This window comes from Oncorhynchus mykiss, chromosome 18, assembly GCF_057628025.1.
Source record: "Oncorhynchus mykiss isolate SJ-2025 chromosome 18, ASM5762802v1, whole genome shotgun sequence".
NCBI lineage: Eukaryota > Metazoa > Chordata > Actinopteri > Salmoniformes > Salmonidae > Oncorhynchus > Oncorhynchus mykiss.
This window is the reverse complement of record NC_143039.1, coordinates 71,803,401-71,824,085: the sequence shown is the minus strand read 5'-3', so window position 1 is coordinate 71,824,085 and position 20,685 is coordinate 71,803,401. Positions and strand designations below refer to the sequence as shown.

The window sequence follows — 20,685 nt, the reverse complement described above, 5'->3', positions numbered from 1 at the left end:
CCCATGGGGACATTTTGTTGCAGGGTCAAGTACACATTTAAAATGGTGTTTAAACACAAAACAAATTGTCAATACAACTTTAAGAACAGTTACATACAAATAAAAAGAGACTAGCCTGCTGGCCTTACTGGGTGGATAGGAACATTAGCCTGCTGGCCTTACTGGGTGGATAGGATCATTAGCCTGCTGGCCTTACTGGGTGTATAGGGACATTAGCCTGCTGGCCTTACTGGGTGGATAGGAACATTAGCCTGCTGGCCTTACTGGGTGGATATGAACATTAGCCTGCTGGCCTTACTGGGTGGAGAGGAACATTAGCCTGCTGGCCTTACTGGGTGGATAGGAACATTAGCCTGCTGGCCTTACTGGGTGGATAGGAACATTAGCCTCCTGGCCTTACTGGGTGGAGAGGAACATTAGCCTGCTGGCCTTACTGGGTGGAGAGGAACATTAGCCTGCTGGCCTTACTGGGTGTATAGGAACATTAGCCTGCTGGCCTTACTGGGTGGAGAGGAACATTAGCCTGCTGGCCTTACTGGGTGTATAGGAACATTAGCCTGCTGGCCTTACTGAGTGGATAGGAACATTAGCCTGCTGGCCTTACTGGGTGTATAGGAACATTAGCCTGCTGGCCTTACTGGGTGGATAGGATCATTATCCTGCTGGCCTTACTGGGTGGATAGGAACATTAGCCTGCTGGCCTTACTGGGTGTATAGGAACATTAGCCTGCTGGCCTTACTGGGTGGATAGGAACATTAGCCTGCTGGCCTTACTGGGTGGAGAGGAACATTAGCCTGCTGGCCTTACTGGGTGGAGAGGAACATTAGCCTGCTGGCCTTCCTGGGTGGATATGAACATTAGCCTGCTGGCCTTACTGGGTGGATAGGAACATTAGCCTGCTGGCCTTACTGGGTGGAGAGGAACATTAGCCTGCTGGCCTTACTGGGTGGAGAGGAACATTAGCCTGCTGGCCTTACTGGGTGGATATGAACATTAGCCTGCTGGCCTTACTGGGTGGATAGGATCATTAGCCTGCTGGCCTTACTGGGTGGAGAGGAACATTAGCCTGCTGGCCTTACTGGGTGGATATGAACATTATCCTGCTGGCCTTACTGGGTGGATAGGATCATTAGCCTGCTGGCCTTACTGGGTGGATAGGAACATTAGCCTCCTGGCCTTACTGGGTGGATAGGAACATTAGCCTGCTGGCCTTACTGGGTGGATAGGATCATTAGCCTGCTGGCCTTACTGGGTGGAGAGGAACATTATCCTGCTGGCCTTACTGGGTGGAGAGGAACATTAGCCTGCTGGCCTTACTGGGTGGATAGGAACATTAGCCTGCTGGCCTTACTGGGTGGATAGGAACATTAGCCTGCTGGCCTTACTGGGTGGATAGGAACATTAGCCTGCTGGCCTTACTGGGTGGATAGATACATTAGCCTGCTGGCCTTACTGGGTGGAGAGGAACATTAGCCTGCTGGCCTTACTGGGTGGATAGGAACATTAGCCTGCTGGCCTTACTGAGTGGAGAGGAACATTAGCCTGCTGGCCTTACTGGGTGGATAGGAACATTAGCCTGCTGGCCTTACTGGGTGGAGAGGAACATTAGCCTGCTGGCCTTACTGGGTGGATAGGAACATTAGCCTGCTGGCCTTACTGGGTGGAGAGGAACATTAGCCTGCTGGCCTTACTGGGTGGAGAGGAACATTAGCCTGCTGGCCTTACTGGGTGGATAGGAACATTAGCCTGCTGGCCTTACTGGGTGGAGAGGAACATTAGCCTGCTGGCCTTACTGAGTGGAGAGGAACATTAGCCTGCTGGCCTTACTGGGTGGATAGGAACATTAGCCTGCTGGCCTTACTGGGTGGATATGAACATTATCCTGCTGGCCTTACTGGGTGGATAGGAACATTAGCCTGCTGGCCTTACTGGGTGGATAGGAACATTAGCCTGCTGGCCTTACTGGGTGGATATGAACATTAGCCTGCTGGCCTTACTGGGTGGATATGAACATTAGCCTGCTGGCCTTACTGGGTGGATATGAACATTAGCCTGCTGGCCTTACTGGGTGGATATGAACATTAGCCTGCTGGCCTTACTGAGTGGATAGGAACATTAGCCTGCTGGCCTTACTGGGTGGATATGAACATTAGCCTGCTGGCCTTACTGGGTGGAGAGGAACATTAGCCTGCTGGCCTTACTGGGTGGATAGGAACATTAGCCTGCTGGCCTTACTGGGTGGATAGGATCATTAGCCTGCTGGCCTTACTGGGTGGATAGGAACATTAGCCTGCTGGCCTTACTGGGTGGATAGGATCATTAGCTTGCTGGCCTTACTGGGTGGAGAGGAACATTATCCTGCTGGCCTTACTGGGTGGAGAGGAACATTAGCCTGCTGGCCTTACTGGGTGGATAGGAACATTATCCTGCTGGCCTTACTGGGTGGATAGGAACATTAGCCTGCTGGCCTTACTGGGTGGATAGGAACATTAGCCTGCTGGCCTTACTGGGTGGATAGGAACATTAGCCTCCTGGCCTTACTGGGTGGATAGGAACATTAGCCTGCTGGCCTTACTGGGTGGATAGGAACATTAGCCTCCTGGCCTTACTGGGTGGATAGGAACATTAGCCTGCTGGCCTTACTGGGTGGATAGGATCATTAGCCTGCTGGCCTTACTGGGTGGATAGGAACATTAGCCTCCTGGCCTTACTGAGTGGATAGGAACATTAGCCTGCTGGCCTTACTGGGTGGATAGGAACATTAGCCTCCTGGCCTTACTGGGTGGAGAGGAACATTATCCTGCTGGCCTTACTGGGTGGATAGGAACATTAGCCTCCTGGCCTTACTGGGTGGATAGGAACATTAGCCTGCTGGCCTTACTGGGTGGATAGGAACATTAGCCTGCTGGCCTTACTGCGTGGAGAGGAACATTAGCCTGCTGGCCTTACTGGGTGGATAGGAACATTAGCCTGCTGGCCTTACTGGGTGGATAGGAACATTAGCCTGCTGGCCTTACTGGGTGGATAGGAACATTAGCCTGCTGGCCTTACTGGGTGGATAGGATCATTAGCCTGCTGGCCTTACTGAGTGGAGAGGAACATTATCCTGCTGGCCTTACTGGGTGGATAGGAACATTAGCCTGCTGGCCTTACTGGGTGGATAGGATCATTAGCCTGCTGGCCTTACTGAGTGGAGAGGAACATTATCCTGCTGGCCTTACTGGGTGGATAGGAACATTAGCCTGCTGGCCTTACTGGGTGGATAGGAACATTAGCCTGCTGGCCTTACTGGGTGGATAGGAACATTAGCCTGCTGGCCTTACTGGGTGGATAGGAACATTAGCCTGCTGGCCTTACTGGGTGGATAGGAACATTAGCCTGCTGGCCTTACTGGGTGGATAGGATCATTAGCCTGCTGGCCTTACTGGGTGGATAGGATCATTAGCCTGCTGGCCTTACTGGGTGGATAGGAACATTAGCCTGCTGGCCTTACTGGGTGGATAGGATCATTAGCCTGCTGGCCTTACTGGGTGGATAGGAACATTAGCCTGCTGGCCTTACTGGGTGGATAGGAACATTAGCCTCCTGGCCTTACTGGGTGGATAGGAACATTAGCCTGCTGGCCTTACTGGGTGGATAGGAACATTAGCCTGCTGGCCTTACTGGGTGGATAGGAACATTAGCCTGCTGGCCTTACTGGGTGGATAGGATCATTAGCCTGCTGGCCTTACTGGGTGTATAGGAACATTAGCCTGCTGGCCTTATTGAGTGGATAGGAACATTAGCCTGCTGGCCTTACTGGGTGGATAGGATCATTAGCCTCCTGGCCTTACTGGGTGGATAGGATCATTAGCCTGCTGGCCTTACTGGGTGGATAGGATCATTAGCCTGCTGGCCGTACTGGTTGGAGAGCCTGCGCTATTTAGGAGAGATATCACACTTGGCACAAATTATTGTCAGGAGAGAGAGAGAGAGAGCGAGAGAGCGAGAGAGAGAGAGAGAGAGAGAGAGAGAGAGAGAGAGAGAGAGAGAGAGAGAGAGAGAGAAAGTGTCATGTTCTGACCTTAGTTCCTTTGTTTTGTCCTTTGTTTTAGTATGGTCAGGGCATAAGTTGGGTGGGTTGTCTATGTTAGTTTTTCTATGATTTTCCATTTCTGTGTTTGGCCTGGTATGGTTCTCAATCAGAGGCAGCTGTCAATCGTTGTCCCTGATTGAGAAGCATATTTAGGTAGCCTGTTTTCGATTGTGTTTTGTGGGTGGTTGTTTTCAGTCTTTGTGTGTCTACACCAGACAGAACTGTTCCGGTTGTTTCTTTGTTGTTTTGTTATTCAGTGTTCAGTTTACTTTATTAAAATTATGAACACGTACCACGCTGCGCATTGGTCCTCACCTTCTTCCACCGACAACGGCTGTTACACAGAGAGCGAGAGAGAGAGAGAGAGAGAGAGAGAGAGAGAGAGAGAAGATTTATGACTTTTGTACACTAACTATTTGCACATCGTTATAACACTGTATATTGACATAATATGACATTTTAAATGTCTTTATTATTTTGGAACGTCTGTGAGTGTAATGTTTACTGTACCTTTTGTGTTTTTATTTCACTTTTGTTGATTAGCTTCTTCATTTGCTTTGGCAATGTAAACATATGTTTCCCATGACAATAAAGCCCCTTACATTTAAATTGAAAATTGAGAAGGAGAGAGAGGGAGTTAGAGAATGGAGAGAGAGAAGGCGTGAGGAAAGAGTGAGGGAGAGAGGAGAGAGAGAGGAGAGAGAGAGAGAGGAGAGTGAAATAGATGGAGAGGAGAGTGAACGATAGAGCGAGAGAGAGAGAGAGAGAGAGAGAGAGAAAGAGGAGATAGAGAGAGAGGAGAGTGAAATAGATGGAGAGGAGAGTGAACGATAGAGAGAGAGAGAGAGAGAGAGAGAGAGAGAAAGAGGAGATAGAAAGAGAGAGAGGAGAGCGAGAGAGAGTGAGATATAGTTAGAGAGAGGAGAGAGAGAGAAAGATACATGAGAGTGAAAAAGAGAGAGAGGAGCGAGAGGAGAGTGAAAGAGAGAGAGGAGAGAGAGAGAGTGGAGACTAAAAGAGAGGGAGAGAGAGAGAGAGAGAGAGAGAGGAGAGTGAGAGAGCGACATAGAGAGAGATGAGAGTGAAAGAGAGAGAGAGTTGGAGGGAGAGAGACAGAGGGAGAGAGATAGTTGGAGAGAGGGAGGTACAGAGTGAAAAAGAGAGAGAGAGAGAGGGGGAGAGAGAGAGAGAGAGAGAGAGAAAGAGAGGAGAGAGAAAGGGTTTTAAAGGGTCATAATAAGTGAATGTGTTTGTGTCTGGAAGTCCTGGCTGCAGAGGAGGCTCTGTCTTTATTACTCACCATAACTCCCCTCTAATTAAACCACGGAAAACAACCACTGTCTCTCAGGTTGCACACTTGTCCGTTTATTCTCATGAAGCTGTCATTGACATTGTATGTCGTCTGTTTTCTGCGCTTGGAGGAAAAGTTGTTTTATGTTGAAAAAAACGGCGCTATGCTACCCCAAAGAATAGTTGCTTTGGCTGCGTGTGTGTTTCTCTGTGTGTCTCTGTATCTCATTTTGTGTATGTTCATGAGAGTACATGCTAGATTTGACGCATTGTCGTGTATGGTAGTGAGTGTATATGCTCATACATGTTGGGAGTCGGATGCATATTGTTGGATGCACTGCCTTGAAAAACTACAGATGTTCAGGACGTTCATTAGAGGCTGGCCTCTTGGCCTGGTGCAGCAGGCTTTTGAGATGTAAACAGTTCAGATAATCAGAGAATCCTGCAGAGGCTAAACACACACACACACACGCACACACACATGCACGCACGCACGCACGCACACACACACACACACACACACGCACACACACACACACGCAAACACACACTTTATACACCAACACAATACACACACCATGGTTTCTGTTAGGAAAATGTGGCGCTGGACATTTGACCAGCAGCATTTTCATTTACCGAACATTTGTGATATTTACCGGACCCCTATGCGTTGGCTGCCTAACCTGATTTGGGTGTCCACCCATGGTGATCAGAATAACAGAAATCACATATAGTTTACGGTAATTCCTGTTAACAGAACATGCAAGTCGAGGACTTAACGATGTGTGGTCCTTCTTTCCAAATGCTGATGTTAGTACAGTGGTTCCCAACCTTTTTTTCAGTTACTGTACCACCAACTTAGTTCTGAAGTACTGTACCACCAACTGAGTTCTGAAGTACTGTACCACCAACTGAGTTCTGAAGTACTGTACCACCAACTGAGTTCTGAAGTACTGTACCACCAACTGAGTTCTGAAGTACTGTACCACCAACTGAGTTCTGAATTACTGTACCACCAACTGAGTTCTGAAGTACTGTACCACCAACTGAGTTCTGAAGTACTGTACCACCAACTGAGTTCTGAAGTGCTGTACCACCAACTGAGTTCTAAAGTACTGTACCACCAACTGAGTTCTGAAGTACTGTACCACCAACTGAGTTCTGAAGTACTGTACCACCAACTGAGTTCTGAAGTGCTGTACCACCAACTGAGTTCTAAAGTACTGTACCACCAACTGAGTTCTGAAGTACTGTACCACCAACTGAGTTCTGAAGTACTGTACCACCAACTGAGTTCTGAAGTACTGTACCACCAACTGAGTTCTGAAATACTGTACCACCAACTGAGTTCTGAAGTACTGTACCACCAACTGACTTCTGATTTACTGTACCACCTACTGAGTTCTGAAGTACTGTACCACCAACTGAGTTCTGAATTACTGTACCACCAACTGAGTTCTGAAGTACTGTACCACCAACTGAGTTCTGAAGTATTGTACCACCAACTGAGTTCTGAAGTACTGTACCACCAACTGAGTTCTGAAGTACTGTACCACCAACTGAGTTCTGAAGTACTGTGCCACCAACTGAGTTCTGAAGTACTGTACCACCAACTGAGTTCTGAAGTACTGTACCAGCAACTGAGTTCTGAAGTACTGTACTACCAACTGAGTTCTGAAGTACTGTACCACCAACTGAGTTCTGAAGTACTGTACCACCAACTGAGTTCTGAAATACTGTACCACCAACTGAGTTCTGAAGTACTGTACCACCAACTGACTTCTGAATTACTGTACCACCAACTGAGTTCTGAAGTACTGTACCACCAACTGAGTTCTGAATTACTGTACCACCAACTGAGTTCTGAAGTACTGTACCACCAACTGAGTTCTGAAGTACTGTACCACCAACTGAGTTCTGAAGTACTGTACCACCAACTGAGTTCTGAAGTACTGTACCACCAACTGAGTTCTGAAGTACTGTACCACCAACTGAGTTCTGAAGTACTGTACCAGCAACTGAGTTCTGAAGTACTGTACTACCAACTGAGTTCTGAAGTACTGTACCACCAACTGAGTTCTGAAGTACTGTACCACCAACTGAGTTCTGAATTACTGTACCACCAACTGAGTTCGGAAGTACTGTACCACCAACTGAGTTCTGAAGTACTGTACCACCAACTGAGTTCTGAAGTACTGTACCACCAACTGAGTTCTGAATTACTGTACCACCAACTGAGTTCTGAAGTACTGTACCACCAACTGAGTTTTGCTCTGCCCGGAGGACCCCTGAAGTACCCCTTCATGTGCATGTTACCAGTAGGTCTATGATCTCATGAGTCTTCTGAAGTACTTCCTGTGGACAGACTAAGTAACCCCATTGCACCCCTGGTTGGGAACCACTGTGTTAGAATAACTGACCACATTTACTTTTTCTCAGCCAACAAGACAAGTAATGAACAGCAAAATGACTAACCTGTGTCAATCTACTATCCCCCATAGTAGAAAAGTTGACCTATTCTATTGGTCAGCTTGTCGAGAAAGAAAAAGCCTTTTCCAAGCAGACTCTGGGACAGTTGTGGGACGATAGATCCCAAGTTCAAACAACCATTAGGCCAAGCCTACATAAAAATAACAACGTTAAAAATCAACGAGTCTGATGCAACAGATCAGAACGTTTACCTTCAAATGTTGATAAACTATTATTTCTTCACATTATTAGCACAGCAATGTACACAAGGCAGGAGGCTACAGTCAAATGTTCATTATGCAATTAGCGGGAAAACACCATTGTGAAAAGCACACTACACATGTGAGCAGTTTCATGTGACAGAGATTAACATTTCTGTAAAAAATTGAAAGAAGGGATAATATGCAGCAACTACATGAGTTGTTAATATGATCACACTTGTTCCTTTGGCTACTGGACAATACATGAAAGTTGATATCAAATAATTGCCTCCACTGATATGGTCTGATTTTGGCTAGGCTACTTTGAAGCCAGGTAACACATGCCTTATAATATGAAGCAAAATGTTGAGGTTTCAGACAATTAAGTATAAACTCAGCAAAAAAAAGAAGTCCTCTCACTGTCAACTGCATTTATTTTCAGCAAACTTAACATGTGTAAATATTTGTATGACCCTAACAAGATTCAACAACGGAGACATAAACTGAACAAGTTCCACAGACATGTGACCAACCAAAATGTAAATACAGTGGGGCAAAAAAGTATTCAGTCAGCCACCAATTGTGCAAGTTCTCCCACTTAAAAAGATGAGAGAGGTAATTTTCATCATAGGTACACTTCAACTATGACAGACAAAATGAGAAAAAGAAATCCAGAATATCACATTGTAGGATTTTAAATGAATTTATTTGTAAATTATGGTGGAAAATAAGTATTTGGTCAACTACAAACAAGCAATATTTCTGGCTCTCACAGACCTGTAACTTCTTCTTTAAGAGGCTCCTCTGTCCTCCACTCGTTACCTGTATTAATGGCACCTGTTTGAACTTGTTATCAGTATAAAAGACACCTGTCCACAACCTCAAACAGTCACACTCCAAACTCCACTATGGCCAAGACCAAAGAGCTGTCAAAGGACACCAGAAACAAAATTGTAGACCTGCACCAGGCTGGGAAGACTGAATCTTCAATAGGTAAGCAGCTTGGTTTGAAGAAATCAACTGTGGGAGCAATTATTAGGAAATGGAAGACATACAAGACCACTGATAATCTCCCTCGATCTGGGGCTCCATGCAAGATCTCACCCTGTGGGGTCAAAATGATCACAAGAACGTTGAGCAAAAATCCCAGAACCACACGGGGGGACCTAGTGAATGACCTGCAGAGAGCTGGGACCAAAGTAACAAATCATCAGTAACACACTACGCCGCCAGGGACTCAAATTCTGCAGTGCCAGACGTGTCCCCCTGCTTAAGCCAGTACATGTCCAGGCCCGTCTGAAGTTTGCTAGAGAGCATTTGGATGATCCAGAAGAAGATTGGGAGAATGTCATATGGTCAGATGAAACCAAAATATAACTTCTTGGTAAAAACTCAACTCGTCGTGTTTGGAGGACAAAGAATGCTGAGTTGCATCCAAAGAACACCATATCTACTGTGAATCTTGGGGGTGGAAACATCATGCTTTGGGGCTGTTTTTCTGCAAAGGGACCAGGACGACTGATCCGTGTAAAGGAAAGAATGAATGGGGCCATGTATCGTGAGATTTTGAGTGAAAACCTCTTCCATCAGCAATGGCATTGAAGATGAAATGTGGCTGGGTCTTTCAGCATGACAATGATCCCAAACACACTGCCCGGGGAACGAAGGAGTGGCTTCGTAAGAAGCATTTCAAGGTCCTGGAGTGGCCTAGCCAGATCTCAACCCCATAGAAAATCTTTGGAGGGAGTTGAAAGTCCGTGTTGCCCAGCAACAGCCCCAAAACATATCTGCTCTAGAGGAGATCTGCATGGAGGAATGGGCCAAAATACCAGCAACAGTGTGTGAAAACCTTGTGAAGACTTACAGAAAATGTTTGACCTCTGTCATTGCCAACAAAGGGTATATAACAAAGTATTGAGATAAACTTTTGTTATTGACCAAATACTTATTTTCCACCATAATTTGCAAATGAATTCATAAATCCTACAATGTGATTTTCTGGATTTTTTTTCTCATTTTGTCTGTCATAGTTGAAGTGTACCTATGATGAAAATTACAGGCCTCTCTCATCTTTTTAAGTGGGAGAACTTGCACAATTTGTGGCTGACTAAATACATTTTTGCCCCACTGTATGTGTCCCTGAATAAAGGGGGGTCGTTCAAAATCAAAAGTAACAGTCAGAATCTGGTGTGGCCACCAGCTGCATCAAGTACTGCAGTGCATCTCCTCCTCATGGACTGCACCAGATTTGCCAGTTCTTGCTGTGAGATGTTACCCCACTCTTCCACCAAGGCACCTGTAAGTTCCCGGAAATTTCTAGGGGGAATGGCCCTAGCACTCACCCTCCGATCCAACAGGTCCCAGACGTGCTCAATGGGATGGAGATCCGGGCTCTTCGCTGGCCATGGCAGAACACTGACATTCCTGTCTTGCGGTAAATCATCCACAGAACGAGCAGTATGGCTGGTGGCATTGTCATGCTGGACGGTCATGTCAGGATGAGCCTGCAGTAAGGGTACCACGTGAGGGAGAAGGATGTCTTCCCTGTAACGCAGTGCGTTAAAATAGCTTGCAATGACAACATGCTCAGTCCGATGATGCTGTGACACACCGCCCCAGACCATGACGGACCCTCCACCTCCAAATTGATCCCGCTCCAGAGTACAGGCCTCGGTGTAACGCTCATGCCTTTATCGATAAACACAAATCTGACCATCACCCCTGGTGAGACAAAATCGTGACTCATCAGTGAAGAGCACTTTTTTCCAGCCCTGTCTGGTCCAGCGACGGTGGGTTTGTGCCCATAGGCGACTTTGTTGCCGGTGATGTCTGGTGAGGACCTGCCTCCAAGCCTACAAGCCCTCAGTCCAGCCTGTCTCAGCTCATTGCAGACAGTCTGAGCACTGATGAAGGGATTGTGCGTTCCTGGTGTAACTCGGGCATTTGTTGGTGCCAACTTGTACCTGTCCCGCAGGTGAGATGTTCGGATGTACCAATCTTGTACAGGTGTTGTTACTCATGGTCTGCCACTGCGAGGATGATCAGCTGTCCATCCTGTCTCCCTGTAGCGCTGTCTTAGGCGTCTCACAGTACGGACATTACAATGTATTGCCCTGGCCACATCTGCTGTCCTCATGCCTCCTTGCAGCATGCCTAAGGCACGTTCACACAGAGGAGCAGGGACCCTGGGCATCATACTTTTGGTGTTTTTCAGAGTCAGTTGAAAGGCCTCTTTAGTGTCCTAAGTTTTCATAATTTTGACCTTAATTGCCTACCGTCTGTAAGCTGTTAGTGGCATGGGAAACAGTGTTTAAACCCTTTACAATGAAGATCTGTAAAGTAATTTGGATTTTTACGAATTATCTTTGAAAGACAGGGTCCTGAAAAAAAGTGACGTTTCATTTTTTGCTGAATTGATGTTTTTAAAATACATATTGCTTCCAGCTCATTGCAAAGTGGTGTGTGACACGCTGTCGACGCCAGCCTTCTGTTGGCTACGCATTTCCTGTTTGAGGTGTTTTGTTGCAACATCTCTCGCTTTGTGTGACAGATTTCCCGCTCGAAGCCTCTTTATCTGTATGCTGTATGCGTATAATAAGTAAGATACATAAGGAATATGCTGTACACACGCACCAATTTAATTACACTCAATTATGCAAATTAACCTGTATACCGATAAGCATGACCAGTCAAATGCATTTCCATCAATGAAGAGGATTAAAAACATTATTTCACATTAGGAATTTATTTCTTCTTTTCCCGGTGCCAATTCTAGTTTTTAGGCTTTCCTATACATTTTTTTAATCAGACAAAAGCCGACTATTACCCGGAAACCCTAACCTTGACACACCAACATTTTTATTTGGTATAAAACAATCAGTGTGGTACGGTGTAATCATTTATCAGTGGGAAATCCTAGAATGCAACAGCATGAATTCATTCCTGTAGATTTCATTTCCTGTATCCCAAAACAATAGCGCTAATTTGTTTCTAAATTGTTGTTTTTGTTTGTTTTGTTTGCGTTTCAGTTGGAGTATAATCAGATTAGAGTCACAGAGAAGTTCTCTATTCAACAATGTAGTTATTCTTAGTGGTCATGTGTGTGTGCGTGTAATTCTGAAGAGTTGAGGCTATGGATGAATGGCCACACTCCAAGCTCTCTTGTTGATGCTGGTAAAATAAACAGGAATGGGCAATGCAGTTGTGTTTATTTATTTGGGCACCAACGCATACGTTGGGTGTCTCTATGGTGACGTGGCTACATCAACAGGAAATGAAAGCAGTGTTTCTGCTGTGATGCTTCATTGTGTTTCTGTGGAAAACCCAACTGCTTATTTAGCTGAAGTTTTCATGTGAATCATAATGATTGGTCAATTTGATATATGATGATTGGAGGTTGGAGAATGCATGTGAATCATAATGATTGGTCAATTTGATATATGATGATTGTAGGTTGGAGAATGCATGTGAGATGGCGTGAGACAGTGAGATTCATTCAATTTAAATAATATTATTGATTGAACTCGTAACTTTTTGATTGAAATAACAACTTCATCATTTTTCTCAGAGTATCATCAGGAAGTGGGGACTAGGGCTGGCATATTCTGCTTCCTGTATGAGGTTTGCTTTTTCTCCAAACAGTGTTAGCCATGGGATCATAAGAAAAAACACTGAGGTCTACATGTCATTTCAGCAAGTCATGACACCCACCATCTCAGATTGTTCTGAAATCATGTAGTTAGAAACAGACAAGATTAGCATTCCTGAAACATTAATTTGATCTCTGAGAAATTAAGCTAATTGATTGAATCCAAATTGTCCATTTTAATTTATTGGATTCATATAATATTCAAAAAATATAGTACCCAACATCTGATTTGGACCAAACTTTGTTCTGATATTGAGTAAGAAATTAGGAATCCAAAGAAATTGTGAAGAGCCACCCATGGACCCCCCACACCCCTCCCCCCATGCCAATCCCACCCCAACAACAAGTACAGTGGGGGGGAAAAGTATTTAGTCAGCCACCAATTGTGCAAGTTCTCCCACTTAAAAAGATGAGAGAGGCCTGTAATTTTCATCATAGGTACATTTCAACTATGACAGACAAAATGAGAAAAAAAATCCAGAAAATCACATTGTAGGATTTTTAATGAATTTATTTGCAAATTATGGTGGACAATAAGTATTTGGTCACCTACAAACAACCAAGATTTCTGGCTCTCAGAGACCTGTAACTTCTTCTTTAAGAGGCTCCTCTGTCCTCCACTCGTTACCTGTATTAATGGCACCTGTTTGAACTTGTTATCAGTATAAAAGACACCTGTCCACAACCTCAAACAGTCACACTCCAAACTCCACTATGGCCAAGACCAAAGAGCTGTCAAAGGACACCAGAAACAAAATTGTAGACCTGCACCAGGTTGGGAAGACTGAATCTGCAATTGGTAAGCAGCTTGGTTTGAAGAAATCAACTGTGGGAGCAATTATTAGGAAATGGAAGACATACAAGACCACTGATAATCTCCCTCGATCTGGGGCTCCACGCAAGATCTCACCCCGTGGGGTCAAAATGATCACAAGAACGGTGAACAAAAATCCCAGAACCACACGGAGGGACCTAGTGAATGACCTGCAGAGAGCTGGGACCAAAGTAACAAAGCCTACCATCAGCAAGGGCATTGAAGCTGAAGCGTGGCTGGGTCTTTCAGCATGACAATGATCTCAAACACACCGCCCGGGCAACGAAGGAGTGGCTTCGTAAGAAGCATTTCAAGGTCCTGGAATGGCCTAGCCAGTCTCCAGATCTCAACCCCATATAACATCTTTGGGGGGAGTTGAAAGTCCGTGTTGCCCAGCAACAGCCCCAAAACATCACTGCTCTAGAGGAGATCTGCATGGAGGAATGGGCCAAAATACCAGCTACAGTGTGTGAAAACCTTGTGAAGACTTACAGAAAACGTTTAAACCTCTGTCATTGCCAACAAATGGTATATAACAAAGTATTGAGATAAACTTTTGTTATTGACCACATACTTATTTTCCACCATAATTTGCAAATAAATTCATTAAAAATCCTACAATGTGATTTTCTGGATTTTTTTTCAGGCCTCTCATCTTTTTAAGTGGGAGAACTTGCACAATTGTTGGCTGACTAAATACTTTTTTGCCCCACTGTATATAGTATCAGTTCCCTATGTCTGACATGGAACTGTGGCTTGGAGTATTGTTTGCATGGAACTGTGGCTTGGAGTATTGTTTCTTTATCCTATGTAATGTATTCCCAGTGAATTTGGTGCTGCTTTGCCCCCCCCCTGTCCAGAGAAATTAGTCATTGAAGTTTTTTGGTTTATGTCCCATCCTACATACTGATATGACCAGGTTCTGACCACTAGATGGTGCTGTTCTGTTTTCTGTTTTTTATGTTAAAGGTGTAGTTAAAGGGATAGTCTTTCAAATGCTAACTTTTTAACATTTGTGGCACATATCCAATGCAAGTCAATGGTACCTATATTAGCATTTTCACACTTCAAATCCTTATCACCTATAAGAAACATCATTGAGTTATACAATAAGTGTTTGGATACTTTAGGATGACAAAAGCATGGATTGCTGTCATACCATGTCTATATCCTGCTTACGTATGAATTGCTGTCATACCTTGTCTATAGACTGCTTACGTATGGATTGCTGTCATACCTTGTCCATCGACCGCTTACAGGCTAAGGAAACCAATTTGTAATTTTGGTGAACTATCCCTTTAACTATCCATTTAACGTAAAAAAAAATAATAATAAAAAAAAACGGAACAGCACCATCTAGTGGTCAGAACCTGGTAATATCAGGATGTCGGACCTAAACCTAACAACTTCAATGACTATTTTCTTTGAACAGGGAATGGAAAAAAAACATGACCAAATTCACTGGGAATACATTACATAGGATGAAGAAACAATACCCAGAGCCACAGCGCTGTGCTACTTGTCAGACACAGAGCACTGAATACTTGTTGTTGGGGTGGTTTGTGTCAAAATCGTTGTTCTTGTGCTTTTCGAGGTGGAAGGACCCTGTATTTTAGCTTTAGCTGAGCCTTTTACAATATCTTTAGTTGATTAGGTCTGTATACGTACAGTCATGTTGTGCAGAGCTGTGGAGTAGTGGTATCTCCCTGGGATCAATTAAGCACTTTGAGATTCTTTATGTAATGAATAGCGCTATAAAAGTTTTTAAAAGTATTATTTTTATTATTAAATAAAGCGGAAAAACCCTGAGTATATACAGTGCCTTGCGAAAGTATTCGGCCCCCTTGAACTTTGCGACCTTTTGCCACATTTCAGGTTCAAACATAAAGATATAAAACTGTATTTTTTTGTGAAGAATCAACAACAAGTGGGACACAATCTTGAAGTGGAACGACATTTATTGGATATTTCAAACTTTTTTAACAAATCAAAAACTGAAAAATTGGGCGTGCAAAATTATTCAGCCCCTTTACTTTCAGTGCAGCAAACTCTCTCCAGAAGTTCAGTGAGGATCTCTGAATGATCCAATGTTGACCTAAATGACTAATGATGATAAATACAATCCACCTGTGCGTAATCAAGTCTCCGTATAAATGCACCTGCACTGTGATAGTCTCAGAGGTCCGTTAAAAGCGCAGAGAGCATCATGAAGAACAAGGAACAAACCAGGCAGGTCCGAGATACTGTTGTGAAGAAGTTTAAAGCCGGATTTGGATACAAAAAGATTTCCCAAGCTTTAAACATCCCAAGGAGCACTGTGCAAGCGATAATATTGAAATGGAAGGAGTATCAGACCACTGCAAATCTACCAAGACCTGGCCGTCCCTCTAAACTTTCAGCTCATACAAGGAGAAGACTGATCAGAGATGCAGCCAAGAGGCCCATGATCACTCTGGATGAACTGCAGACATCTACAGCTGAGGTGGGAGACTCTGTCCATAGGACAACAATCAGTCGTATATTGCACAAATCTGGCCTTTATGGAAGAGTGGCAAGAAGAAAGCCATTCCTTAAAGATATCCATAAAAAGTGTCGTTTAAAGTTTGCCACAAGCCACCTGGGAGACACACCAAACATGTGGAAGAAGGTGCTCTGGTCAGATGAAACCAAAATGGAACTTTTTGGCAACAATGCAAAACGTTATGTTTGGCGTAAAAGCAACACAGCTGAACACACCATCCCCACTGTCAAACATGGTGGTGGCAGCATCATGTTTTGGGCCTGCTTTTCTTCAGCAGGGACAGGGGAGATGGTTAAAATTGATGGGAAGATGGATGGAGCCAAATACAGGACCATTCTGGAAGAAAACCTGATGGAGTCTGCAAAAGACCTGAGACTGGGACAGAGATTTGTCTTCCAACAAGACAATGATCCAAAGCATAAAGCAAAATCTACAATGGAATGGTTCAAAAATAAACATATCCAGGTGTTAGAATGGCCAGGTCAAAGTCCAGACCTGAATCCAATCGAGAATCTGTGGAAAGAACTGAAAACTGCTGTTCACAAATGCTCTCCATCCAACCTCACTGAGCTCGAGCTGTTTTGCAAGGAGGAATGGGAAAAAATGTCAGTCTCTCGATGTGCAAAACTGATAGAGACATACCCCAAGTGACTTACAGCTGTAATCGCAGCAAAAGGTGGCGCTACAAAGTATTAACTTAAGGGGGCTGAATCATTTTGCACGCCCAATTTTTCAGTTTTTGATTTGTTAAAAAAGTTTGAAATATCCAATAAATGTCGTTCCAATTCATGATTGTGTCCCACTTGTTGTTGATTCTTCACAAAAAAATACAGTTTTAAATCTTTATGTTTGAAGCCTGAAATGTGGCAAAAGGTCGCAAAGTTCAAGGGGGCCGAATACTTTCGCAAGGCACTGTATAAAACAGAATAATACCAACAGTGTTGACCAAGCCGGTATTCATTTCCCGATGATGTTGTCTCCCACTCTTTCCCTCTCCCTGTCTTTGCATGCTTTCTCTGTGTTAACACTGTCCCTCTTTTATTAACCCTTCGATTGTCTGCTCCCTGTAGGAGAGTCCACGGCTGTTGTCGCTGCCGCCACTGCAGCTTCACCGCCTCCGACACCTTGACACTGCTGGATCACTTCAACATGGCCCACTGCAAAGAGACCTCCGCCTCCTCCTCCCATCCCTCCGCTTCCTTCGTCACCATCAACGGCTGCTCCGCCACAACCCCCTCCACCCTCAGCATCAAGGAGGAGAGCAAGGGCGACCTCAAGCTCTACAGTCTGGTTCCCCCAGAGAGCCGCGCCGCGGAGGCAGGGCCCGGGGCCGAAGGGGTGAAGAGCGAGGCCCTGGACGAGAAGGAGGCCCAGGGGTCCAAGGGCTGGATGGAGGCCAGAGAGGCCCAGGTCCAAGCCCACACAGCAGGCCTTGTGTGGGTGCCTAAGGAGCGGGCCAGGGACATCCTGAGGGGTAGTCCGACCCAGTTCCCCCAGGGCGCCCTGAGTCTACTCAACGCCGTGGCTGCCTCCCAGGAGCACCACCACCAGCAACAGAAGGGGGTTTCGGTGGTGCTCAGGGACTCCCCAGGCCTGGTGTTCAGTCTGGGGGGGGTCGACACCAAGGCCTTCCTTCCAGGACAGACTCCCGGTGGGGCCGACAAACCTGGGCATCTGGCGCAGCAGTACTCCTCACCCACCGATGGCAAGGCCAAGGAGGAGTCCCAGTCACTCTTACGGGTAAGACAACTCTCTACTCTCTCCCCTTCCTCACCCTCTCTCCTGTCCACTACCCATCTCTATTCATGAAAAAACAGCCTGTTTTGGACTACATTGTCCTGTGTTTTAAGGGCCTACGTTCTGCTGCTGTGCTCTGCTGGAGGTCCCTGCAGTGCAGAGAGAGGCCAAAGGTGGCGGCCATTTTGAAGCCACCCCCCCGAATGATGAATGGTGGAACTCAGAGTTGTGTCATACCAGAGATCCTCTATTATGTTCTCATCCCTCACATCCCTAATGTCTCGCTCTAGTCTCCCACCATGTTTATCAATCTCCCAAAGCTGACTTTTGTCTCCCTTTACACTGTCCTCTGCTCAGCCCTAATGAGGTAAGACTGAGCCAGCAGAACAGCAGGAAGAACCGCCTCTGGTTAGTTCACCCTCTCTCTCTCTCTGAGCTCCGACCGGTCTAATTGAGATATTGTTTCCAGCCACCCTGAGACTTGCAGACACAATGATCTCTCTCACACACGCACACACACACACACACACACAGCACAGAAATTGTGTATTGAATGTCTCGCAGTTTGATTTGGCTTTGGAGTTAATGTCCATCCGTTCTGGTGATGCCGACGGGTCTTTGGCTCCCTATGAACAGCCGCTTTGTGGATCTGACATCGGCATTTGACTCCCAGGCTGTCAATCAGCGGACATCAGCACATAGTTAACAACACAGCGGCCATCTTTAAGGACTCCTCCTTCACAATGACTTGGAGACTTGAGAAAACGTTGAGTCATCATCCTTCAACTCACAGACTGTGAGACAGGAGATCACACAGATTAGCAGCTGTGTCTGGCGTGTGTGTGTGTGTGTGTGCGCGTGTGTGTTTGCATGCGTTTGTGTGTGCACATACAGTGCCTTGCGAAAGTATTCGGCCCCCTTGAACTTTGCGACCTTTTGCCACATTTCAGGCTTCAAACATAAAGATATAAAACTGTATTTTTTTGTGAAGAATCAACAACAAGTGGGACACAATCTTGAAGTGGAACGACATTTATTGGATATTTCAAACTTTTTAAACAAATCAAAAACTGAAAAATTGGGCGTGCAAAATTATTCAGCCCCCTTAAGTTAATACTTTGTAGCGCCACCTTTTGCTGCGATTACAGCTGTAAGTCACTTGGGGTATGTCTCTATCAGTTTTGCACATCGAGAGACTGACATTTTTTCCCATTCCTCCTTGCAAAACAGCTCGAGCTCAGTGAGGTTGGATGGAGAGCATTTGTGAACAGCAGTTTTCAGTTCTTTCCACAGATTCTCGATTGGATTCAGGTCTGGACTTTGACCTGGCCATTCTAACACCTGGATATGTTTATTTTTGAACCATTCCATTGTAGATTTTGCTTTATGCTTTGGATCATTGTCTTGTTGGAAGACAAATCTCTGTCCCAGTCTCAGGTCTTTTGCAGACTCCATCAGGTTTTCTTCCAGAATGGTCCTGTATTTGGCTCCATCCATCTTCCCATCAATTTTAACCATCTTCCCTGTCCCTGCTGAAGAAAAGCAGGCCCAATCCATGATGCTGCCACCACCATGTTTGACAGTGGGTATGGTGTGTTCAGCTGTGTTGCTTTTACGCCAAACATAACGTTTTGCATTGTTGCCAAAAAGTTCAATTTTGGTTTCATCTGACCAGAGCACCTTCTTCCACATGTTTGGTGTGTCTCCCAGGTGGCTTGTGGCAAACTTTAAACAACACTTTTTATGGATATCTTTAAGAAATGGCTTTCTTCTTGCCACTCTTCCATAAAGGCCAGATTTGTGCAATATACGACTGATTGTTGTCCTATGGACAGAGTCTCCCACCTCAGCTGTAGATCTCTGCAGTTCATCCAGAGTGATCATGGGCCTCTTGGCTGCATCTCTGATCAGTCTTCTCCTTGTATGACCTGAAAGTTTAGAGGGACGGCCAGGTCTTGGTAGATTTGCAGTGGTCTGATACTCCTTCCATTTCAATATTATCGCTTGCACAGTGCTCCTTGGGATGTTTAAAGCTTGGGAAATCTTTTTGTATCCAAATCCGTCTTTAAACTTCTTCACAACAGTATCTCGGACCTGCCTGGTGTGTTCCTTGTTCTTCATGATGCTCTCTGCGCTTTTAACGGACCTCTGAGACTATCACAGTGCAGGTGCATTTATACGGAGACTTGATTACACACAGGTGGATTGTATTTATCATCATGAGTCATTTAGGTCAACATTGGATCATTCAGAGATCCTCACTGAACTTCTGGAGAGAGTTTGCTGCACTGAAAGTAAAGGGGCTGAATAATTTTGCACGCCCAATTTTTCAGTTTTTGATTTGTTAAAAAAGTTTGAAATATCCAATAAATGTCGTTCCACTTCATGATTGTGTCCCACTTGTTGTTGATTCTTCACAAAAAAATACAGTTTTATATCTTTATGTTTGAAGCCTGAAATGTGGCAAAAGGTTGCAAAGTTCAAGGGGGCCGAATACTTTCGCAAGGCACTGTATGTGTTCTGTGTTTATACAGTACACACCTCCTGGAGATTTACTGCTAATTCAGAGGCTTCAGAATAGGGATATTTGCCACAAAATGCCAACTGGCCCCATTCAGTCATTCTTAATGAGTTTTTAAATATCTAGAAAACGGTGTTTAAAGTCAGAGATAAGACTGGTGGCTCGGGCTATTTTTGGGGCTTGTCTGTAGTCCTAAAGGTGTGGAGAGAACAGACTGCCTTAGAATTCACCATTAGTAGAAGACAAGTGCCTCACAAAGGGGCCTTTTATGAAATTTCATGCAAAGCCTTCACCAGCACAGCCATCTGACATTGAACTAGAATTGGGTTCCGTTTGAAATATCTTCTCCCCAAGGTCAGGCAATTGTATATATTTCATTGTGGACATGTTCTGTATATTTTATGTCTTC

General features: G+C 44.9%; 1 protein-coding gene across 6 annotated transcripts in view; it reads left to right on the top strand.

Annotated features, from left to right (window-relative positions):
• The window catches only part of LOC110496680 (trichorhinophalangeal syndrome I), a 226,967-nt gene that overhangs the window by 81,705 nt on the left and 124,577 nt on the right, over positions 1–20,685 (top strand). For all 6 annotated transcript variants that reach the window (XM_090209285.1, XM_036953490.2, XM_090209286.1 and 3 more), the window contains one exon: positions 17,089–17,758. In XM_090209285.1, coding sequence (XP_090065411.1) covers positions 17,089–17,758 — 670 coding nt within the window. The remainder of the gene's footprint in view (positions 1–17,088; positions 17,759–20,685) is intronic.